Genomic DNA, 23164 nt, shown 5'->3' on the forward strand with positions numbered 1-23164 from the left:
ACCCTTTAACCGTTTTTCCTCATGGTTGGCTTTTTAAGCATCCTTCCAATAAATGATGATTCTTTGATACCATAGTTTTCAATATAGAGGTCTAACACTCCAGAAGGTCTGTGTTTATTTCATACCAATCACCATCAGACAGTTTAAGGTCAAAGGTGCATTATAAGAGAGGTCATGAGGTCTGCTCTGAGTTTACTTCAGTTTTTAATTTTTCATCAAAGTATGTTTGTAATACTCACCAAGAACAATCTATGTTTTCTGTTTGGAGCTGTTGTGTAAGATAAGTTGTGCACAGAATAAACGCAGTGTTGTCATGGCCTTCAGTCTCTAAATTACAAATAATATCGAGAACTTCTCTACAGTCCACTTTTGAAATCTAGCAGGAAAACAGAGGAAAAAATGTTAAAGTGACGCCTTTTTTTAAAGAACAAAATGCAATATTATACAATTGCTACTAGTTTGGAATAGCGTAGATGGGTAACTGTTTCTGCACAAAAAGGCGGGCAATTTAATAAGTTCAAGAGGTCTCTGAGTGCGTCTCTCTTAATAACTAGGGCCCACTCACTATGCATGCTTTACCATCCCTTCCTATAAAGTTCCAAAATGGTTGTTCCGATAAAGAGGCACCCCATCTGCTCAGAAATGATGATTTGTTGTCTGATGGGAAGTCAGAGTATGGGGACAAAGGGTTCCAGAATTACCAAAAAGGCACTTTCCGTAGCATGTTCTCGTACTTTTCCCCCTTCCTTCAGAACTTATTTTAAACCTGGCTTTGTGGATATATGGCAATGAGAGAAGCAGACACACAATGTCTTTGAGGTTTCAAGCAGTTGTGTAGGCATTCTTAGCTAAACACTCTAACCCCTCTTGATAGGATTACAAAATTACTGTCTTTAAGGGTGCCATGTTCTAGCCCAGACATGTCTTTAAAAAAGAGTTTCCAGATGCGTTAGCCCAATATGTCTAGTTGACATAAACCAAGAATACATCACAAAGGATTTGGGGGGTTGAAGGGGCAGAGAAGGTGGGAGACACTGCTGGCATCTCAGCAAAAGCTCGCCATAGCAATTTGGTACATGCATTTCATGATCATTTCAATAAATTACAAAAAAGAAAGTGTTCACCATCAGCTAGTGGAACAACCTATGTTGGTTCATAAGGATTTGTAGCCCTCTGTTAAGATTTACTTCTGGAGAATGCTTTAAAAGAGTAATGTTTACACAAAGCATGAGAAGTAGCCAATGTTGCAGTATGCAGATTCAGAACAAGTCACATATTGAGGAAAACATTTGTAATTAGTAGGCTGGATAAAAAGTATTTTAGAAATATTACACCTCTGATACAAAAAGAGGATTTATTATTTTATTCAGAGACCAACTGTAAGTTCTTAAACGGCAGCTCTTATGTTGTTTTAAGATTAACCGCATCGATGCGGTGCATTTTCCCGTTGTGTGCTGGAAAATGCAAAAACAAATGTTCCATGACGAGCTGGGCTCGTCATCAGCGTAGCAGGAGGCTCCCTCATGACGAGCCCAGCTCGTCATGAGCGTGGAAGGGGTTAAAAGTTGCTGGCTCCAGCCACTGTAGGTATGACCTTAACTGAATTCCCAAGAGGGGCATCATTTAGTTTCTCAAGAACAAAAGCATTAAGTTCAAGAAGAGAATACAGGGATGGATAACTGCATAAAACCTTTATTGCTTCAAGGTTTTCTATAAGACCGGAAACTCGAAAAAGAATCAAAGTGGTTTTCTGATAGGAAAAAATGCCATTAGAACCACAATTGACTGTGCAGAATTCAATTATTGTTTTTTAAATTATTTTTATTTAACAGTTAAACAAAGTAAACTCCTGTAACATTCGACACAGCAGCTCAGTAAAGAAAAACAGCAACAGACATTGACAAAGACCTTGAAGGAGAGTCACATTGCAACACTGGGCCATTACAGCAGCATTCCACAGGTTGTTGCTAAATTCAACAGCAATATTATTACAAGACATCATCATCAGCACTATCCAGGGGTTCACATATGCCTCCCCTACACTCATTCCATTTTCCCCACATTTTAGTCCATTTATTTGGGCACTCCCTTTTCGCATATACCATCCTCTCTGCCAGCATACACCAATGCTTTTCTTTCTTCCAGTCCCCCAAACTCAGGCTCAAATACGATTGCCACATGTGAGCTATATTATATTTCAAAACTCTATGGCTAGGCTGCAGGTCCAGGTTACACAGAGTACCATATATTAGGGGCTTGTAGGTAAGTTAAATATGCCAATCATATATTAGTCAATTGCACATATCCTGCAAAAAGGCATTCCTCAGTCTCACAGGTTTGTTTTGTTTTACCCCGTTTCATGGAATCCCACCTGTGCAGAAACTGGCAGACTGGGAGCTCATTTATATTCTGGATCTGAACAATCTGAGGTAAGTCCTTCTGGAGAGGCAGTTTTACCGCTCTTTTAAAGAAGGCTGGTGAGGTCCAGTTTGCATGAACTTAAAGACCACCGGAATGGAAGACCCATATGTAGCGGAGCGGCCACACTACGGTGAAGCTGGGAGGATCAACATTCTTTGAAGGCTATGAGAGGATTCAAGGACAGTGAGCGAAAGGACTCCTACACACTGGGCTCTTATGTTTCATGCTGAACCTATGCTCGTTTGGTTTACTGAACAGTTTAAGGATAAGCAGCACAGAGATGAATGTCTGGTGGATGTTGTGGCCCGCGATTTATCTCCATGGCCTCAACAATCGCGCACGTCCATCGGAGGATCTCCATGTTATTCTCTTTTGTCAGTGACGTTGTCTCCAGAGTATGGCTGCCACCTTCTCAATTCAGTTAATGCAGTGATTGGCAGTGCTGGCAGGATGATTCCATTTCAGGGGCACCTGCCTTGTACCTGTGCCTTGCTAGTGAGGATTGAGGATGCCACGCGACTCTCCGCAGTTAAAGATGTACTCTCCACCTGTAACTGGAGGCCCTCGGTGCGAACGACTATTTATTTGCAGCGGATCCAGACTACGCCAACCAGATCCAAGGAGACTGCGTGGGGCAGTCTTGTCATGACAAATGCTGGGCTCGGTGGCACTGCACCTGCTTCTCCATTCACATTATGACTGTTGTCTGCAGAGTAACTGCACTTGTTACAGCAAGTAGTAAAATACAGCAATATTGGGTGTTTAGTGGGGTGCCTGGAGTCTTTGGTCCTGGTGCTACTGCACCTACAGCACCATTCAAATCATGACCCTGCTGCCTGCTAGATAAATGCACTTGGGACTGTCTTGTTTAGTCATAACATTTAGCGATAATATGGGTTTAGTGGGGTATCTAGCGTTTTTAGCCCCAGTGCCACTGCACCTGCTGCACCATTCAAATCATGACCCTGTTGTCTGCAAGTTAACTGCACTTGTGGCTGCCTGTTTAGCAGCAAAATATAGCATAGTCCTTCTATATTAACTTTATTTTTAAGGTGCAATGTTTACTTCAACATTTAGAATTTGATCATAATAACCAAATAGATAAAAATCAATCCGATAATGCCTACAAAGTGCAAAGAAAGGAACCAAGGCATGAATAGGAAATGCCACAAACGTTCTACGGTTAAAGCATTTGCTTCACACAACTACGTAATAAAAAGCAAGAATTCCAGCATACTGTTAGAAGCTGTCTGTCTTTTCCGTGGGAAGAGATCATATCTTGATGGTGAATGGGGTTTAAACAGTGTGAGCAGCTTTAATAGAAGTATTGTAAATGCGTGCAGCTATGGGATGTTAACAAAAAAAGTTTCACACAAAAGCGAATAAACAGAGTAATTTCGCATTGAGAACCGATAAGAGCCCCCTTTTAAGATATATTAAATACATGAGATTTCACAAGGACAGTGCAAGCGCTGTGCAGGTGAAACCTGAAGAGGGCTCAGCACGAGGGTAGCAGATAAGGGGATTTAGCTAAATGAAGCTGATGAAGAGCAGGATGCTCTGCACCTGTACGATGTTCATCTGCAGTACTGTTCAGATTGGGTCAGAAGTTAAAAAGGCATACAGTATTGGAGGATTCCAAGCCATGTGGGTTTGAGGTTTTCCTCCAATGAAAAACTGGAAGTGAGTGTACCTTGAGGTTTCCCTTCCTAAACAAGCCACCATCAATGAGCCATCAGCTTAAGCAAGCCATAAGAGGCTCCAAAAAGGGGTGGATAACTTCTTACCAAAAGGCATTATCCACTTTGTTACAGCACCTGGCACTGAATCCATCTTACCTACACGTCACCCCTCCCATCTAGTACAGTCTAAGGTTTCTTTCATTACTGACCTCTTCTTGACATGAGACAGTCTCCAAATAAATCCCAGCACACGAAAGCTGTTATGCACTGGTATCACAGATAGGAGACTCATGTCCTGCGAGGATCAGCTGAGTCACCCAAACAGGGGTGGAGGCAGAGTAGCCATTATCAAAGTTATTCTTGATGAACAGAAAAACAAAGCGGGTGTAGATGCTGGTAAAGCACTTGCATTGGGCCAGGCCTCACACAGAGAAGGATAGTAGCACATGGTGCACTCCAAAATTCTTTTAAGTGACACCGTACTTTTGATACGCTCGTTTGCGGGCCTAACCAGTTGGGGGAACATGAAAGCATCCAAAAGGAAACATTTGGGATGGTGATCCAATTTCCACTGAAATCTTGGGCTACTACTATGACCCTACTTTAAAACAACTTTGGAGAAAGTGGAATTTCCACTTCCAAGTGGTGGTGTGCAGAGTTATACTCAGACCTATTTTGGTCTTAATCCATCTTTATCCAATTAGGTAAACAATTTATACACCATTGATCAAATTTTTCAATTCGAACAGATTTATTTTCTTCTTTTATTCCATTTCTTTCAATTTATCCTTTATGCAAATTCATTCTTTGCAAAAAGCTCATGCTTATACATTCCACATTTACCCAATGCATTTCGGGTCTGTTGTGACCCTTCCTCAGGGGTCTTGTTTTTTCCAAACAGACCCCTGAGGAAGGGTCACAACAGACCCGAAATGTATTGGGTAAATGTGGAATGTATAAGCATGAGCTTTTTGCAAAGAATGAATTTGCATAAAGGATAAATTGAAAGAAATGGAATAAAAGAAGAAAATAAATCTGTTCGAACTGAAAAATTTGATCAATGGTGTATAAATTATTTAACTAATTGGATAAAGATGGATTAAGACCAAAATAGGTCTGAGTATAACTCTGCACACCACCACTTGGAAGTGGAAATTCCACTTTCTCCAAAGTTGTTCATTGAATATAGTGTTCCTAGACAAAACACTTGGAGGGAGTCGCACAAAAAACGAATTTGAATACTACTGAGGACACGTAAAGATACATGAATGCCTGATGGATTTTTAATGATTTATTCAACAAGTGTCTACCCCCCATCGTGAGCACCACTGATACATAAAAATGAATCTAGAGGAAATTGCACAGATAACAACAAACAAGGCCGAGACACTAGCTTATACTCCTGAAGAAGCGGAGCACATTTATGGATTAATCAAGGAAACCAGAGCTTTCAGCCCACAGCTAAACACAGTTAACCAGTTACTTAAACAATAGGAATTTGTTAGTAAACGAGAAATAAGTCAACGGTTACATGCAACAACTTTAATCCACTATCACAGGAATAAGCGCATACCAAGGGGATTGAGAATAGCTTTAAAGCCCATGTTATGCAGGAACAATAAAGCCTTCCTGAACGGATGGTACCAAATTTTGAACAAATTTAGTCTGGATCTGATTTTGCTGATAGTTGAAGAGCTATCAAAAGAGTTAAGATTAGTGGAGGAAGAACTTTAAGGAATTAAGAGTGAACTCAACAAACATGATGACTTAACAACAATACTGGAAGATATAAACAATAAACTCGAGAAATACGCTAAAGAAATTGAAGACAGGAAGATTAAAAAATATAGACGCGACACTATAGATTACAAGCTAGAGGAGGTCTATAGTTGGGCGGAAGTGTACCATCAAAGAAAATGGCAGCAACCATCAACTAATGTAAGTTCATCACAAGAGAGGGTGGTGTCAGATTCAGACACAGCACAAAATAGAAAACCAATGGATAAAAATACTCAAAGTGAACGCAAGAACCATCAAGAAAAAGCGGCTTTTTTAGAGATAAGCCCAGCGGCAAACAACGCACCTTCGAAAAGTACAACAGGAGAACCCTCAAAACAAGAAGGGGAAAAAGAAAAAACAAAAGAAACGGAGGCAGAACGAGAGTTGAGATCAAAGAAAAAGAAGACGACCTTGTCATAAACATATCAGATAAACAGTTAACCACGGCTCAGATGAACTTATTAAACAAAGGTTTGACTTTCGTTCCAGTATACAAATCAAATGCTCAGGAAACGGAAATATCAATTTCAAATTTTTACCCACACTACGCCTAAAAAAAATTTTCAACACCCTTCCACCAACGGAAAGATCAGAAAGCGATCTCGAGGAGTTCAGAACTAAGAGCACGTTCTGCGCACCAACGTCACATAAAACTATTGACGCTTATGAAAGAGTCATCACAACAGAAATGAAAAAAATTAACTATTCAAGTGGCACCAAAAGTAATTTCTCTAGGAAAGAATGGCACACTTTAAAATCTCTAGTTGACATGAAAGACATAACTATACAAAAAGCGGATAAAGGGGGAGCGATAGTGGTAATGAACACGGAATTTTACACAGAAAGCGTGCAAACACATTTACAGGACATCAACACGTACCACAAACTTGATCAAGATCCTACAGAAGTATTTGCAGCCACACTGAAAGAGATACTGGATAAAGCACTAGAAATGAAGTGGATTACTGCAAAAACATATCAATTTCTGAATATCAAACACCCACGGAGACCTCAGTTCTATATGCTCCCAAAAATTCACAAAAATACCACCAAACCGCCCTTTAGACCGATAAGTCTCTGCATGTGGATCACTTTCGGAACCACTAGGCCAATACCTAGATTGGTTCCTACAACCGTTGGTACAAAAATGGAGCACCCATATAAAAGATACTAGCTCATTTTTGAACATGTTGGAAACGATTGAAATCCCAGCGAATGAAGAAACATGGTTATTTTCCATTGACGTGACATCATTGTACACTTCTATCCCTCATAATGAGGGGTTAGAAGCTATGGAATGGTGTTTACTGGAGAACGACATTGTAGGGTCTGAGAAAGTTTTCATGTTGGAATTACTACACTTCGCGTTATTCCACAGTTATCTACAATGGGAAAACGAGTTCTATGACCAATGCAGCGGAACATCGATGGGTTTCGCGGGGGCGCCTTCCTACGCGAATACCGTTATGGCGAAATTTGAAGGTGATCATATAATCAATAATCCAAACTGGTCATCTGGTCTCACGGTAGTCAAAAGATATATCGATGATATCTTTATAATATGGAGAGGAGCTAAAGAAAAGTTGGTTGAGAATATTCATGTTCTCAAATCGCAACATGAACGTATAAAATTCACACATCAAATGAGTCAACACGAACTATCATTTTTGGATGTAAATATCAACATCGTGAATGGACAGCTACACACGAAAGTACATATCAAAGATACTGACAGAAATAGTGGCTTACATTACAACAGTTTGCACCATCACTCTCTCAAAAAACATTTACCTTTGTCTCAATTTATCCGTTAGAAAAGAATCACGTCTGACTCAAATGACCTGACGACTACCATCAATAACCAGATTCAGAAATATCTGAAACGAGGTTACCCTAACACTTTACTAGAAGAAACTAGAACCAAAGTAATGAGAATGAGCAGAGACTCTCTCCTTAGGAAGAAAGAAAAAACTGAGACTAAACTCACAGTTTGTGTGTTGAAACACTCAATGCAGACCACTCAAATCACCAACATCATGCGAAAACATTGGTCACTAATAACGCAAGAACCTGACCTTCAATCACTTTTTGCGAACCGAATTACATTTGCGTACAACAGGTCAAAGAACCTAAAGGAACTGTTAAAACGACAGAAAATGGTAAGAGAAGAAAAAACCTACAAAGGAATGCAAAAATGTGAAAATTGTACGCACTGCAACAATGTTATGATTGGTCAAACTTTTACACATCCAATGAGAGGTAAGAAGGTCTCTTTGTTCCACTCCAGCACTTGTGACACTAATGGAGTGATTTATGGTATAAAATGCCCCTGCGGGAAATTATACGTAGGGCAGACTGAGCGAAAAATTAAAGTAAGAATCACGGAACATTAAAGCAGTATTCGACAAAAAAATTCAAAATCGACAGTGGCAATGCATTGGATGGAAGCAGGTCACAATATCTCACAGCTTCGCTTTACTATATTAGAGGTGATTAAACCACAACCAGACAGAGACACACACAAGCAAAGATTGAGATCTGAGTATTTCTGGATTCGAAAAATGGGAAGTTTACAACCTCAAGGACTTAATGACAGGATAGAATTATCCTGCATTCTATGATCATGCATTAGGAACGCATTTATTGTACCCCTGCTAACATTAGATTCTGCAGTGAACATTTAGTTTAACCCATTCCAAAATGGCTGACCTGAATTTTACTTCACTGGTTTACACTTGAAGGTTTTATTTAAGTTGCATTTATTAATTTAATTTAATACACGAGTACATCATGTATTATTTTGACACGCTCACGCTTAAAAATTATTATTTTCTTTAACTAGTTAAATTACGAGTAATTCTTCTTGTCACTGGAAAGAATGTCTTTAGCTTAAAAAAAATTCTCGTAGGTGTTCCAATGTTGAATGAACTTCAGAATACAGCCATAATCGTAAGATTGTTAGTAATTTTTGAACGTAATTCAACATAGCGAGATAACTGTCACGTGATCGCACAGTTAGCCAATGTGAGCACATAAGAGAAGGGAGGTAACGTTCTAGGCAGCTAGCGGTATTCCGATTGGTGAGAGATCGAGGCGCGGATATTTGTGCATTTCCTGTAAGTATCGACGCGGAAACGTTTTGCGTTTGTCTGGGCACTGAAACTTGTTTAAATATTAGAGCAAAAGTGTTATTTTTAACTAGACGCTTGGAATTGGGTCGAGTTTGGCCGTATACGCAACTGAGTTCAGACACTCGTACACGGGTTAACGTGAGTTGATAACTAAGATGCAGAGAACCCGAGTGATTTGAATCAAATAGCACTTGCAGTCCTCATTTTTTATTGAACGCATAACCAATTGATTGGAACCAGAGTTCAAATGTTTTACTTTTCACTGTTTATGTTTCCACTTTAGTCAGCTATTTGAAATGGTGATGAAACCTGATACAGTATATAGCAGTTTGACTGTGGTTAGAAGTCGTATAATACAGATTGACTCACCAAAATGCAATAAGACATTATGTTTTTGTATTGTGTAATTTTGTAATACATACTGGAAAATGTGACTGAATGGCTCAAAACATTTCCTTGTTTTTTCCAAACAGACCCGAAATGCATTGGGTAAATGTGGAATGTATAAGCATGAGCTTTTTGCAAAGAATGAATTTGCATAAAGGATACATTGAAAGAAATGGAATAAAAGAAGAAAATAAATCTGTTCGAATTGGAAAATTTGATCAATGGTGTATAAATTATTTACCTAATTGGATAAAGATGGATTAAGACCAAAATAGGTCTGAGTATAACTGTGCACACCACCACTTGGAAGTGGAAATTCAACTTTCTCCAAAGTTGTTCATTGAATATAGTGTTCCTAGACAAAACACTTGGAGGGAGTCGCACAAAAAACGTATTTGAATACTACTGAGGACACGTAAAGATACATGAGTGCCTGATGGATTTTTAATGACCTATTTTAAAACAGTCATTTAAGAAAGTAGTTCTATATATACTGGACCAAAGTAAGGTACAGTGTGTACATAGTCCCCAATCTCCAGAGTTATGACAGAGGTTAAAGTCAGATATGACCTTACTCTCTAAAGTGCAGTAAGGCCGTATCAGAGGGCAGTGTAAAGCATTTGTTGTACCCACTCAGTCAGCAAAGGGTTTCACACACTCAAGAACTGAACTCTCGGCCAATTGTTTTTATATCAAAAGATATAGTTGTTTTATTTTAGAACCAACAGGTATCAAAATATACTTTTCTCAATATGAGTGACTTTAGGTAATTACTTTGCAGAAAGGCAATAGACTTTGTAAGTACAATAACTACAGTGGTTGCAATAGGCAACAGAATTCTAAACACAGTTTAACATTGGGCTCAATGGGTTTTTCTACATAAATGCAGTTGATTACTTTAAGGATTACTATTCTAACCGCAGGGCTGGATCCTGGATTGAGTCCCGGGACCTAAGCTGTAAACAGTTAAGTAAAAGCGTTTTGGTTACAGTTGTAATTTTTAAAGAATATAAATGTATTTTCAAAGTTGACACTTAGAAACTTTTCAGTGAAAAACTAGCAATGTTATCCTAAGGAAGGAAATTCAAGTCACAGGTAAAGTAGGTTCTTTTGTAATCCAGTACTGGACTCCTAGGTTCAGCACGGGGACCTCTACCTGTGATAGGTAAGTAATTATGTTTCAGTATTTGGTACGATTTTTAAAGAATATTTGTAGTTTGCAAAAATCGACACTTGGAAGAAATTTCACAGAAAAACAGTCAATGGTTTCCTATGGAAGAAAATGTAGGTAACTGGTAAGTACAGTTAAGATTACTTTTGTGATTCAATTCTGGGCTAAAAGGTACAGTACTGGCTTCTCTCCTGATTACAGGTGAGTATTTCGGAATTCGTTATTCAGCTGATTTTAGATGAATATTTTAAAGTGTCAAAACTCCACACTTAAAAGAAATTTCAGTGAAAACCAGTCAATGTTAGCCAATGGAAGGAAAGTGAGTTATCAGCTTTTAGGTAAGTACTCGACTGGTGGAGTTAAGGTTCTGGGCATAGACTCAGGGGTCTCCCAGGGTTGGAAAGGTACAGTAGTAACACCCTCAGCGGCACAGGGGCAGCCAGGTACAGAGAGTAGGCCCAATGCAATCCAATGGAGGGTGGTTGGTGGGTGCAAGTAAGCAGGCCACGTGGCTGTGGGAGCTGAGCTCCTGGTCACTTACTCAGGGCAAGTGGGGAAGTAGAGTAGGGTAGTTGCACTTCCAGCGGCACCAGGCAGCTGGGTGCAGGGTGCTTTTGAGCCGTCGGGCGCTTAATGTTATTCAATGGGAAAGTTAAAAAGTGAACACAGGCTGCAGGCTCGGGGACAGAGATTCTTCAGGTGCGACCACCACTTCGAGAGGTAAGTTGGGATCTTGGAGAAGAGGTAGGTACCCCAAAGGCGGGCACAGGGGGCCGCAGGGTGCCGGGTGCAGGGTTGTCTTTTGGTGTCGGGAAATCTTACCCTCGGCTGGTCGCGGCTGGAGGGGTCCCTGGTTCTAAGGCTGCGGGCGTCGTCTGGTTCGTCGAGGAGGGTCTTTGGGCACTGGACTTCGGGTCGCCGGGGGGAAGTCCTCGTGGTCTTCGGTCACTCAGGCACAGGCCGGGCTTGGCGGGTGCAGAGTGGGCTGGATTCGCGGTTACTGGCTGGCACCAGGGATATTGCTGTTGGAGCAGAACCACTACTCATGGGAGTCCCAGTCTTTTGGAAGGTTCTGAGGAAAATTGAATTTTGCCTTGTCATGTGTCCCTACGTGTTCCCCATCATATGTTATTTGTGCATGATCGACATGCATATGTTCCCCCTCTCCAGATTAAAAGACGCAATTATAGTTGTGTCCAACGTTAGTATGTCAGTTATCCAACGTTTCTATTGTGCACGTTAAATCATCGAGTTGTCCCCGTTTCTAGGCCTCAAAGGGCCCGGACACCAGATTCGAGTCTCCAGTCTCCTGAAACCACTCCGAGGAGCGATGCAGCCCCTCCCGCATCCCTGACCCCTCGCTTACTTTCTGCCAAGCAGCGCGGTGCCCGGCCTGGCCTGCCTGCCTGTCTGCCAAGAATATGTTATGCCTCTAGTTATCAGTTCAGCTCCCCGGCTTCACATTCCTAGCTAACGAACCGCATAAACATCTTCATCTATAAGTCTAGTCTTCCTGTCTCCATGTAAGAGAATTACTGAATTAGTATCCATAGAAGATTCATAGCACACGCAATACACTAAGCAATATATGCATGCACCAGCCTTAGTGTCAAGTAGCCTTTGCCCTGATGACATTTAGATTCAAGCAACATGTTCTCCAAACACGAGATATCAGATATGCTATAGGTACATGTCGTCCTGACATCCCAGACTTTAGTCTCCTCTTCTAGTGCCAGAAGTCAGACCCCCAGCTTTCCCCAGTTACACGTCATGGCCCGTTTGCGCGCACCAGTAGGTTAAAGGTTCCAGCTGCCCAGGTAGCCCCCTCCATGTATCCACCCATTTATGACACTTCTGTGACGTTTACATCACATGTCTTCGTGCACGCCCTGTGCACGCCTTCTGTTTACGCCCATATGTTCTTATCTTACGTTTGTCACTTGTTACGCCTACTGTATGCAATGCAATTGTACTGTTTTACTATATATACTATGTAATGTTGATGAGACGTTGCAGCTGCCATTCCATTCCAGTGCATGCCACTCCATGGTCTTTAGGCTCGAGCCATCCGATTAAAGCCATTCTGACTCAGATACAACGGATCCTGCCTCTTATTTATTGAGCTATCTGTTTTAGTTAATGCATAGAAAAATAGTACCGGTAATTAATTATTTATTTACCACATAAAATGGCGCCCGAATAGGGACGAGCCCCTTCCCCAAGCGCCGGCGATGTAACGCAGGCCCCCTGACCCTTCTACAGCCGTGACGGACCTCTACTGCGCACCTGCAGATATTTCTGCTCAAGTCTCCCTCAGGCCCACGGAGGAGACGGAGACTGCGGTCCGGAATCCAGACGAGGCGGTGAGGAAGGCGGGTCGTTCCGACCAGAGCCCAAGCCGAGAGAGCAAGGTCCGAGGTATCCGGAGGCCCACCTGTAACCGAAGCCCGAAGCGTATGCGTAGTGCGTAGCAGTTACCAGACGTCGTAGCAGTCCAGTCCAGTCCAGTCCAAGGCCTTCAGTTTGCTTCCCGGTGAGTACCGTTGCTGGGGGTATCTAGACGGGTGTTCATTAATTTGTGCCCGGTCCGACGGGTTTGGGTACACAGATCCGGTCCGACGTGTTCACCTAGGTGGATACGGTATGACGTGTCTCTTTAGGAGACCGGTATGTTCTGTACTGTTTTAGCAGTGCATCCAGTAATTCTAGTAAGTCTGTTCTCGAGAAATTCAAGTATTATGTTTTCAATGTATTAGGTAGTATTCTGTTCGAACTGTTATTAATGTGTTCTTGATGTCGTGGTATGAGTGATTGTTTTGCTATTTCATTACTGTGTTCATTGTGTATTGTGTTCAAGTCCAAGTACGGTTCAAATATGCCGCTGTTTTCGAAGTTACGTCAGATGAAAACCAGAAAAGGGTTACTCGAAGAATCAGTTCCTGTCCCTCCCAGGCTTAGATGCCATACTGTATCTAGATTTATGGGTGGACTACACCAAAACATCTTGAAGAGAAATATAGATGGCCTGTTTCAGGAACATGGGATGCCGAGTGCATCATGAGAGTAGAAGAAGCATTATGGAAAAAGAAAGCCAGACAGTCCCAGAAAGATGCCATAGAATTATGGCGTAAAGAATCGCATAAAAGAACCGAGAAAGAATTCAGAAAAGCAGAATTAAGTAGGGAATCCTCAGAAAAAGCCCAAGAAAGGGAATTAATCGAAGAAGGTGAACGAGTTAGAGCAGAACAGTCAGACAGACAGAGAAATGCCCTAATTAAAGGTATGTATCCTCTTCTCGCCGAGGGTTTGCCGAAGGCGATCCCGGAAACACTCTGTAATTTACCGCCACCATTAGTTCCGACTAAGCTACGTCATAAACCGACTGCGGCTGAAATTTTTCTTTCATCCTATTTAGACGACACTGTTCCCGAATATGCTAATACAGATCCTACCCCGCCAGTCCAAGTTCAAGTCCAGCCCCCTGCTAATAATGTAATTACTGTGCCTCCAGTCGTTGGTCCTGTCCACGCGCCAGTTCCCCAGGATCAACCCACATTACGTACCCCTACTTTGCCAGTCACGTTACCAGTAGCCGCACATTCAGTATTAATCGACGATTCCAGTTCAGGAGGAGCAGGGGGAGGTATTCCTATCACCCCGCCTCAAACAAAACGCCTGACGCTGAGAGATGCAGCGTTACAACGTACCCCGAAAGTGACTACGTACGAAGCCCTCAGAAAGTATTTCAATGAGTGCGGATCTGATTGTAGATATGATCCAGTACCAGGTGAAGATAGTATGATAATATATTCCATACGCTTACGACGAGTTGCAAGCTTCTTGGTTACCATATCAAATATGAAAGAACATCTAGACAGAATATATCACTTTATCCGAACAGGGGAAAAACCAGAAAGTATTCACGAAGCTATGGTACACAGGAAAGTCGAGATTCAAGGCATGATTTTACAATTTTTAATAAATTGTTTAATAAGAGAACAGGATCATCCTGATAAAAATCCAGAAGAGATGAGAGTCCTGACCAGATGGAGTGACAATATAGCAGAAGGAAAACATAAAACACAAAATAGTATAGAAACTATGTACAGAAAGATCCGTAAAGAAATTATAAGTAAACACCAAAAGGAGGAAGCAATGAGAGTAGCCGAGAAAGAGAATGACTCTTCAGCCGAAGAGGTAGACAACGAGAATCCCACCAGAATAGCGTATGTAGGTAGGACAAGACCTTCTGATAGACACACACGCCTAGACTACAAGAAAGCTTTTCCTCCTCCCGTACCGTAACAGTGTTCTCTTGAACAAGTATTCCAGGCTACCGATAAAGTTCTGAAATTACGAATAGGTTACAGTGAACTTAGTACCATGCATGAACAAGAACTAGCCCGATCAGCAGTTCGATGGACTAGTGATTCTACCACGTTTTCAGACGAAGTAGTGGCTCAAATGTTTCTGAAACTGCCGCCAGCCGAGCAGCGACTGGTGGGTATGTACATGATCCAGCACCTCATTACACTGTACGAGAGTCAGCACTCTGATCCAGGTCCATTATATAATGTACTGAACGAGTTACTCCTAAACCGATGGAAAGGTCTAGGTACCGATTTACTTAACGTCATTCTAGAACAGCGCCACAAATACAGAACGTTCCTGACTCCGCATTTTGTTTCTGTTTCACCCCCTTTCTACATAGATAGACAGAATCCGTTGCGAGAAGTACATCCTGTTAAGGGAACGGGGGTGAGCTCGAACGAGTATTTGTTTATACCCCTATAACGAAAATAGAACTACTAGAAATGAAAAAGTTAGTACCCTGTCACGATAAAGATCCAGCAGGGTTCCACCGTGAATTAAAAGACATGCTCCGTATGGGAGAATACACGTATCCTGATATCATCAAAATGTTAAAGGTCCTGTTGCCTGCGGGCATATATGAAAAACTTAAAGAAAAAGAATGGGAGGTGGGAGAGAAAAAGATAGACTGGACCGCGTTAGAAACCGAAGATAACACACGAGTCCCAGGTACTGGTCTTGGGGATAAAGCCAAAGAGTTGCCCGAACTGTTAATACAAGTCTTGCCAAGATTACTAGCCACGAAAAAGGAAGACTGGGACGCCATCTCAGCCTGTAAACAGAAACCAGACGAAGACACTAGTGATTTTTATTCCAGATTCGAGAAATGTTTCATTATTAATAGCGGTCTGAAAACAAGTAGTGAGTCGTATCCACATCTTTTTGTTACCAAACTAGTTGAGAATTCTTTACCACAAGTTAAAAATCGAGTATTGAAAGTCGAGAGTACATGGCAAGCTAATACCCCGTCCCAAATGCTCCAGATGTTACAGTATCACCAGAACCGAATCAGGGAAGAGCAAGAACACGAAAGGAGACGTATGAAAGATACGAAAATGAAAGTACTAGTCGCACAGTCTGTTCAACCAGATAGTCAGAAGAGGGGTACGAATCAAACTAGTCATTCTGCAGCTCCCATTAAAGGGACATGCAATTACTGTAAACAGCCAGGTCATTACATAAACGAATGTGCAGTTCTGAAACATAACATAGCTACAGGTAAGACGAAAGAGAGACCACGTCCTCCTAGACAAGAACATGTTCCGCAGAATACGCAACCACCGCAGAACGTACAACAGTCAGTTACAGTACCGCAGCCTATAGCTGCCACACAACACGTTACACAACAGATGTACCAGTACGCACAGTCAGATTATCCAGAATATCAGCAGTATTCATGAAACAGCCTAGAGAGGGAGGTTGGCTTGCCTCTCATCGAGATTCCTGTAGATCAAGAGGGTCCCTATGTACACAGTCAAGTATTAGGGAAAGACAGAAAGTTTCTGATTGATACAGGGGCAAGTAGGACTACCATCAGTCATGACGAGGTTCCAGGGGCTCCACTCTCAGGCTCAAGAAATGTTTCCCTGGGATTTTCAGGAAAGCCTATTGTTAATGTAATATCGAAACCAGTTTCCCTAGAAGTTGGTCCATTGTCCCGAACTACAGACCTGTTACTTACGAAATCCTGTCCTGAAAATTTACTTGGTATTAAAACATTGAAAGAATTAGGAGCAGTTATATGCTGTTCCCCAGAAGGAGTGAGATTGTTTTTACGTGATTTTAAAGGTCATTATGTGTTACGGGATTTTGATCCAAGATTATTGAATGTACCACAGCATTTATGGGCGCAAGGTCCAACTGATGTAGGTTGTATGCACATTACGCCATATCGTGTTACTCTGAAACAAGGTGTTGTATTGCCACGAATCCGACAGTACAAATTGCCACCTGAGGCTGTAGCAGCCTTATCGAAAATTATTGACGAGCTCATCGCTCAAGGAGTAGTTGTAGAAACTGACTCCAATGTATGTAATTCTCCTATCATTCCGATTCTTAAACGTACTGATCCAAATGCACCCCCAGTTTATCGATTAGTGATTGACCTCCGAGAACTCAATAAATGTATCATACCCCAGTACCCAGTGGTTCCAGATATTTCTTCCCTATTGACTGCCATTGATTCTGAAGCTACGTTCTTTACTGTTATTGATCTCAAGAACGCATTCTTTAGTGTCCCCATTCATCCAGACAGTCAGTTTCTTTTCGGATTCTGTTTAAACGGAAGAAGCTATAAATTCACACGAGCTCCTCAAGGTTTCACAGAAAGTCCTAGTATTTACAGTCAAGCACTTAAAAGACAACTAGACAGTATTCACATGCCAACTGACACTGCCCTGCTCCAGTATGTCGATGATCTATTAATCACAGCCCGTACAGAACGTGACTGCGAACGTGCGTCACTGACAGTCCTGTATTTTCTGGCCGAGATGGGGCACAAGGTGTCCCCTTCGAAACTGCAATTCTGTGTCCAGCAAGTGGTATACCTTGGACACTTACTGTCCAAGAGGGGTAGACAGTTGACACCAGACCGTATCCAGTTAATAGCACATCTTCCACAGCCCAAGACACAGAAGGAGGTACGAGCTTTTATCGGCCTCACTTCTTACTGCAGACAATGGATTCCTCAGTATGCATATCTAGCTAAACCACTGATACAGTTAACGACACAGGAGGCAGCGACAACGACTGTCCTCCCTTGGACCCAGGAACATACACTTGTGTTTAATAAATTAAAGAAAGCTTTATGTAACGCACCTGTGTTAGCGACACCCAAACTACAGTAAGCCTTTTACACTTTTTGTCACTGAACGTGATGGTACAGCATTATCTGTTCTCACACAAGATCAAGCAGGACAAAACAAGCCTTGTGCTTATTTTTCTAGCACATTAGATCCAGTAGCCCAGGCTCTGCCTGCGTGCCTCAAGTCAGTTGCAGCCACAGCTTTAGCTATCAGACAAAGTGATTCCATAGTGTTAGGACACTCCCTGACAGTACAAGTTCCACACTCCGTGGAAGTTCTTTTAAACCGAACACAGACTCAGCACCTGACAATAGCACGTTTAACAGGATATGAACTGACACTGTTTCAGCCACACATAGAAATCAGACGCTGCAACGTTTTAAATCCTGCTACACTGTTACCCTCGATTACATTGAATCCTGCCACACATGACTGTGTGGAAGTTATTAACACCATGACAAAGCCAAGACAAGACCTGACTGACATTGCATTACCTGATCCTGACCTGACACTTTATGTGGATGGTTCATGTATGAGAACAAGTACAGGAGAACTAGTCGCCGCATATGCAGTGACTACTGAAACTAAGGTTATAGAAACACATCGTATTGACACCCTGTCTGCTCAAGCAGCAGAGCTCATTGCTCTGACCCAAGCCTGCATACAAGCCAAGAACCTGAAAGTAAACATATATACAGATTCACGTTATGCATTCGGAGTCGTTCACGACTTTGGAGTACTCTGGCAAGAAAGAGGTTTCATGACCTCTCATGGAGCCAAGATTCAGCATGGTCCCCTCATTCAAGCTCTGTTAGAAGCAATACACTTACCGAAAGCCATTGCCATTATGAAGTGCAAAGCACATACGAAAGCCACTGACACCATTTCCCAAGGTAACGATCTAGCAGATCGAACAGCCAAGCTTACAGCTCAGACTCCAGACATTCCAGTTAACACGACAAACACAGATATTCCAGATCAGACTACTTGTATGACAGTTAAGGACCCTACACGAGATGTACTAGACATACAGTCACATGCTACCTCAGACGAAATCAAGAGATGGTCTGAACAAGGAGGGGTCCAGACAGATCAGGGATGGTTGACGAAGGGAAAAGCCACATGGTTTCTCCCCGACTCTATGGTTCAAGTCATTATTAACACCGCACATAGTCCAGCACACTTAGGAGAAAAAGCCATGTTAGACAGTATCCAGAACCTTTGGTTTAACAAGCATTTACGAGCAGCAGCTAAACAGAAAGTACGTACCTGCATGATATGTTGTCAGTTCAATCCAGGTAAAGGTGTTCCGGTGGAACAAGGTGGATTCCATCCTCCTGACCACCCTTTTGAAGTCCTCCAGATGGATTAAATTCAGATGGATCGATGCCGAGGTTTCAAGTATGTCCTCGTAGTTGTATGCGCTTTGTCCAGATGGACAGAAGCTTATCCAGTCCCAGATTACACTGCAGCGACCACTGCCAGGCAGTTGGTTCGTGAGTTTTTCCCACGCTATGGTTTGCCCAGGGTCGTGTATTCAGACAACGGCCAGCCATTCTCATCCGAACTCATGAAACAAGTATCCCTTCTGTTAGGGTAGCAGTAGAAGTTCCACTGTGTACGACACCCCGAGGCAGCTGGCCTCGTCGAGAGACATAATCAAACTCTGAAAATACGCATTGCGAAGGTCTGTGCCGAGAAAGGCGTAGATTGGTTGGTAGCCCTGCCAGTCGCCCTTTTTCTATATTAGAATGGAAGCTCACTCCCGCTCAGGTCTGTCACCTTATGAAGTTGTTTTCGGTCGTCCCCCAAACATGTGGGGTACACCTATGCCACGTAAAATAACTGATGTTGACAGTAATATGCTGACAGATTACCTAGCTTCCTTGATGTCTGCACTACTCTCTTGTCGTTCACAGGTTGCGGCTGCTTTTCCAGACAACACCCAGGTGAAACCGCACGAGGTCGTTCCAGGTGATCTGGTTTTGATCCGAAACTTTGATCGTTCAAGTCCGCTGGAGCCCCGCTGGAAAGAGCCGAAACTCGTACTGATGACCACAAGGACCGCCGTCAAAGTGGAGGGCCGCAAAGGATGGCTCCACTCCAGTCACGTTAAGCGTTTTCATGGACTCCGTCCAAAGACTTTTTTCAAGGACTGCCCAGATACTGACTCTAAACTCCCCTTGTTAGAGAGAACTCCGCAGCAGGAGTATAAAATGAAATTGAGGTCTAGCAAGTCAGACAGTTTAATTGTTTAAGTCCCTCTCGGGTGAAGCGGTTAGACAGGTTCCTGACATGTATGAGATAGACCCCCATAGTGAGAGAGTTAGTCGAAACTCCAAGAAAATACGTTATTGTAAAAATTTGCGCAGCCGATGCGTAATCACGTTACTGTTTATGTTGTTTCTGAGTCTTATGGTTACATGCATAAGTTATGTTTTACATGTATATTTTCCTCCTATTGATTTACATGTACATCTTTCCTCTAATGATACAGTAGAGCACACCTTTAGTGAACTACCTCCTCACGAGTTATCCTACAGACTTGCCATGCGCAACAATACTTTTATCCGAATGTTACACTATTCACACCAGACTAGCAATGCCACTAATTGTTGGGTGTGTGGTCGACTCCCCCCTTTCCAGACACCGAAGGGAGTTCTGCCACTCTTTCCCTATCCGTTTTCACACAATGGTTCGTGTGGAGCATGGTTTACGATAACGTCATCCTCAGACGATAAGTCCCTTCTGAATAGAACATGTTTCCCAGACAAGGAAGGTCTTTCCCATAGAACAGGGTTAGATCTAGAAAATGAAGTATATGATCTAGGTAATTATTCCTCGAATTTCATGGTTTTGAATGTTCAGTCCGAGACTACTCCAGACTTGCCTGCTATTACAGTTCTACCAGTAAAAGGCGAATTATGTGTCAGAAAGAATGGTTCAGTACATCTAGGACACAGTGATTGTACTACTGTGGTCGAGTATAGTGACAGTGGGAAATCTACTTTCAAAGCCTCACGTCATTCGTATTTTGTATGTGGTCAGACCGCATATGTACGTCTGCCCCTAGATTGGGATGGAACATGTTACATTGCCTTCCTACTGCCACCAGTTTTTCTAGCCCCATCCGATTATCACAGAAATACACATCTAGTACACATCAGACATAGAAGGGAGATCGAGTCCCCAATTGTCGATCAAACTGAAACTGCTTTAGAACAGTATACAGACTTCAATAAAGGTTTCTTTTTCTTCATAGGACCTATCCAGAATAGTAAGCTAATACGTAGGTTAACCAGAACCCTTGAAGCAGTAGTGAATGAGACTACTTCCGCTCTAGGTAACTTAACAGAAGAGCAATCTGCTATGAGATTTGTTGTTCTTCAGAACCGCCTCGTTCTTGACGTCATACTGGCCGATAGGGGCGGAGCTTGTAGAGTCATCGGATCTAGTTGTTGCATTCTCATTCCTAATAACGCACCGTCTGTTTATTCAGCTATAACCAGACTTCATAAAATAGCCCATCAGCTACACCAGAATCCAGGCACCTGGACATGGTCCGGTTGGCTCTGGAGTATAATATCTGCTTGGGGATGGAAAGTATTGTCATTCCTAGGAATAGTAGTAATGATCATATTCAGTTGTTGTCTCTGTTTACAATGTGGCCCTGCGATTTGCGGCTTGTGCGCTACCTCTTGTATTCCAAGTCCTAAGTCCCATTCCAAGAAGATTAGAAACGAGCAAATGATACTGTATGAACAGATAGATGGTATCATGAATATTGATGTTTCCTGAAGGAAACGTAGGGCACAAGGAGGGAATGAGGAAAATTGAATTTTGCCTTGTCATGTGTCCCTACGTGTTCCCCATCATATGTTATTTGTGCATGATCGACATGCATATGTTCCCCCTCTCCAGATTAAAAGACGCAATTATAGTTGTGCCCAACGTTAGTATGTCAGTTATCCAACGTTTCTATTGTGCACGTTAAATCATCGAGTTGTCCCCGTTTCTAGGCCTCAAAGGGCCCGGACACCAGATTCGAGTCTCCAGTCTCCTGAAACCACTCCGAGGAGCGATGCAGCCCCTCCCGCATCCCTGACCCCTCGCTTACTTTCTGCCAAGCAGCGCGGTGCCCGGCCTGGCCTGCCTGCCTGTCTGCCAAGAATATGTTATGCCTCTAGTTATCAGTTCAGCTCCCCGGCTTCACATTCCTAGCTAACGAACCGCATAAACATCTTCATCTATAAGTCTAGTCTTCCTGTCTCCATGTAAGAGAATTACTGAATTAGTATCCATAGAAGATTCATAGCACACGCAATACACTAAGCAATATATGCATGCACCAGCCTTAGTGTCAAGTAGCCTTTGCCCTGATGACATTTAGATTCAAGCAACATGTTCTCCAAACACGAGATATCAGATATGCTATAGGTACATGTCGTCCTGACATCCCAGACTTTAGTCTCCTCTTCTAGTGCCAGAAGTCAGACCCCCAGCTTTCCCCAGTTACATGTCATGGCCCGTTTGCGCGCACCAGTAGGTTAAAGGTTCCAGCTGCCAGGTAGCCCCCTCCATGTATCCACCCATTTATGACACTTCTGTGACGTTTACATCACATGTCTTCGTGCACGCCCTGTGCACGCCTTCTGTTTACGCCCATATGTTCTTATCTTACGTTTGTCACTTGTTACGCCTACTGTATGCAATGCAATTGTACTGTTTTACTATATATACTATGTAATGTTGATGAGACGTTGCAGCTGCCATTCCATTCCAGTGCATGCCACTCCATGGTCTTTAGGCTCGAGCCATCCGATTAAAGCCATTCTGACTCAGATACAACGGATCCTGCCTCTTATTTATTGAGCTATCTGTTTTAGTTAATGCATAGAAAAATAGTACCGGTAATTAATTATTTATTTACCACAGTTCAATGCAGGGAGGTCCTCCGGGGTTGTCGAGGTTGCTGTCCGCGGGAGATGCCGGAGTTTCACAGGAGCAGGTTCAAGGATCAACAGGGGCCAAGTCAGTGGGCGTCGTCCTTTTGTTAGCAGCTGCGTGGCAGGTCTTCTTGTTGTTGCAATCGGGATCTGAGGAAGGTAGGTTCAGGGTGCCCCTAAATACTAAATTGAGGGGCGTTACAGGTAGGGCAAGGACAGGGACCAATGGGTCCCTGTCCTGGGGTGGGTACACTCCCTAGCCTGCTCCTTTCCTGTGGGAGGGGGGCAGGAGCCTAACTGTGATTGGGCAGGGCTCCCCATCTTCAAGATAGCCAGAGCCCGGGGTCGTGCTTCACCTCGCCTCTCCCACCTGAGGGGTGGAGTTGTCACAGGCTGGCACACCCCCCTTCCTGACGTAGGGTTTCCCGTCAGTCTTCCCGCCAGAGTGGGGGTCAGAACTGGTGAGGGCCAG

At 42.7% G+C, this 23164-nt stretch overlaps 1 protein-coding gene across 2 annotated transcripts in view; it reads right to left on the reverse strand.

Annotated features, from left to right (window-relative positions):
- Positions 1 to 23164, reverse strand: part of RLF (RLF zinc finger) — a 320814-nt gene that overhangs the window by 103575 nt on the left and 194075 nt on the right. For both annotated transcript variants that reach the window (XM_078682707.1, XM_078682708.1), the window contains one exon: positions 240 to 376. In XM_078682707.1, the coding sequence (XP_078538833.1) occupies positions 240 to 376 (137 nt within the window). The remainder of the gene's footprint in view (positions 1 to 239; positions 377 to 23164) is intronic.

This window comes from Lissotriton helveticus, chromosome 3_1 (genome assembly GCF_964261635.1).
Source record: "Lissotriton helveticus chromosome 3_1, aLisHel1.1, whole genome shotgun sequence".
NCBI classification, from domain to species: Eukaryota; Metazoa; Chordata; class Amphibia; order Caudata; family Salamandridae; genus Lissotriton; species Lissotriton helveticus.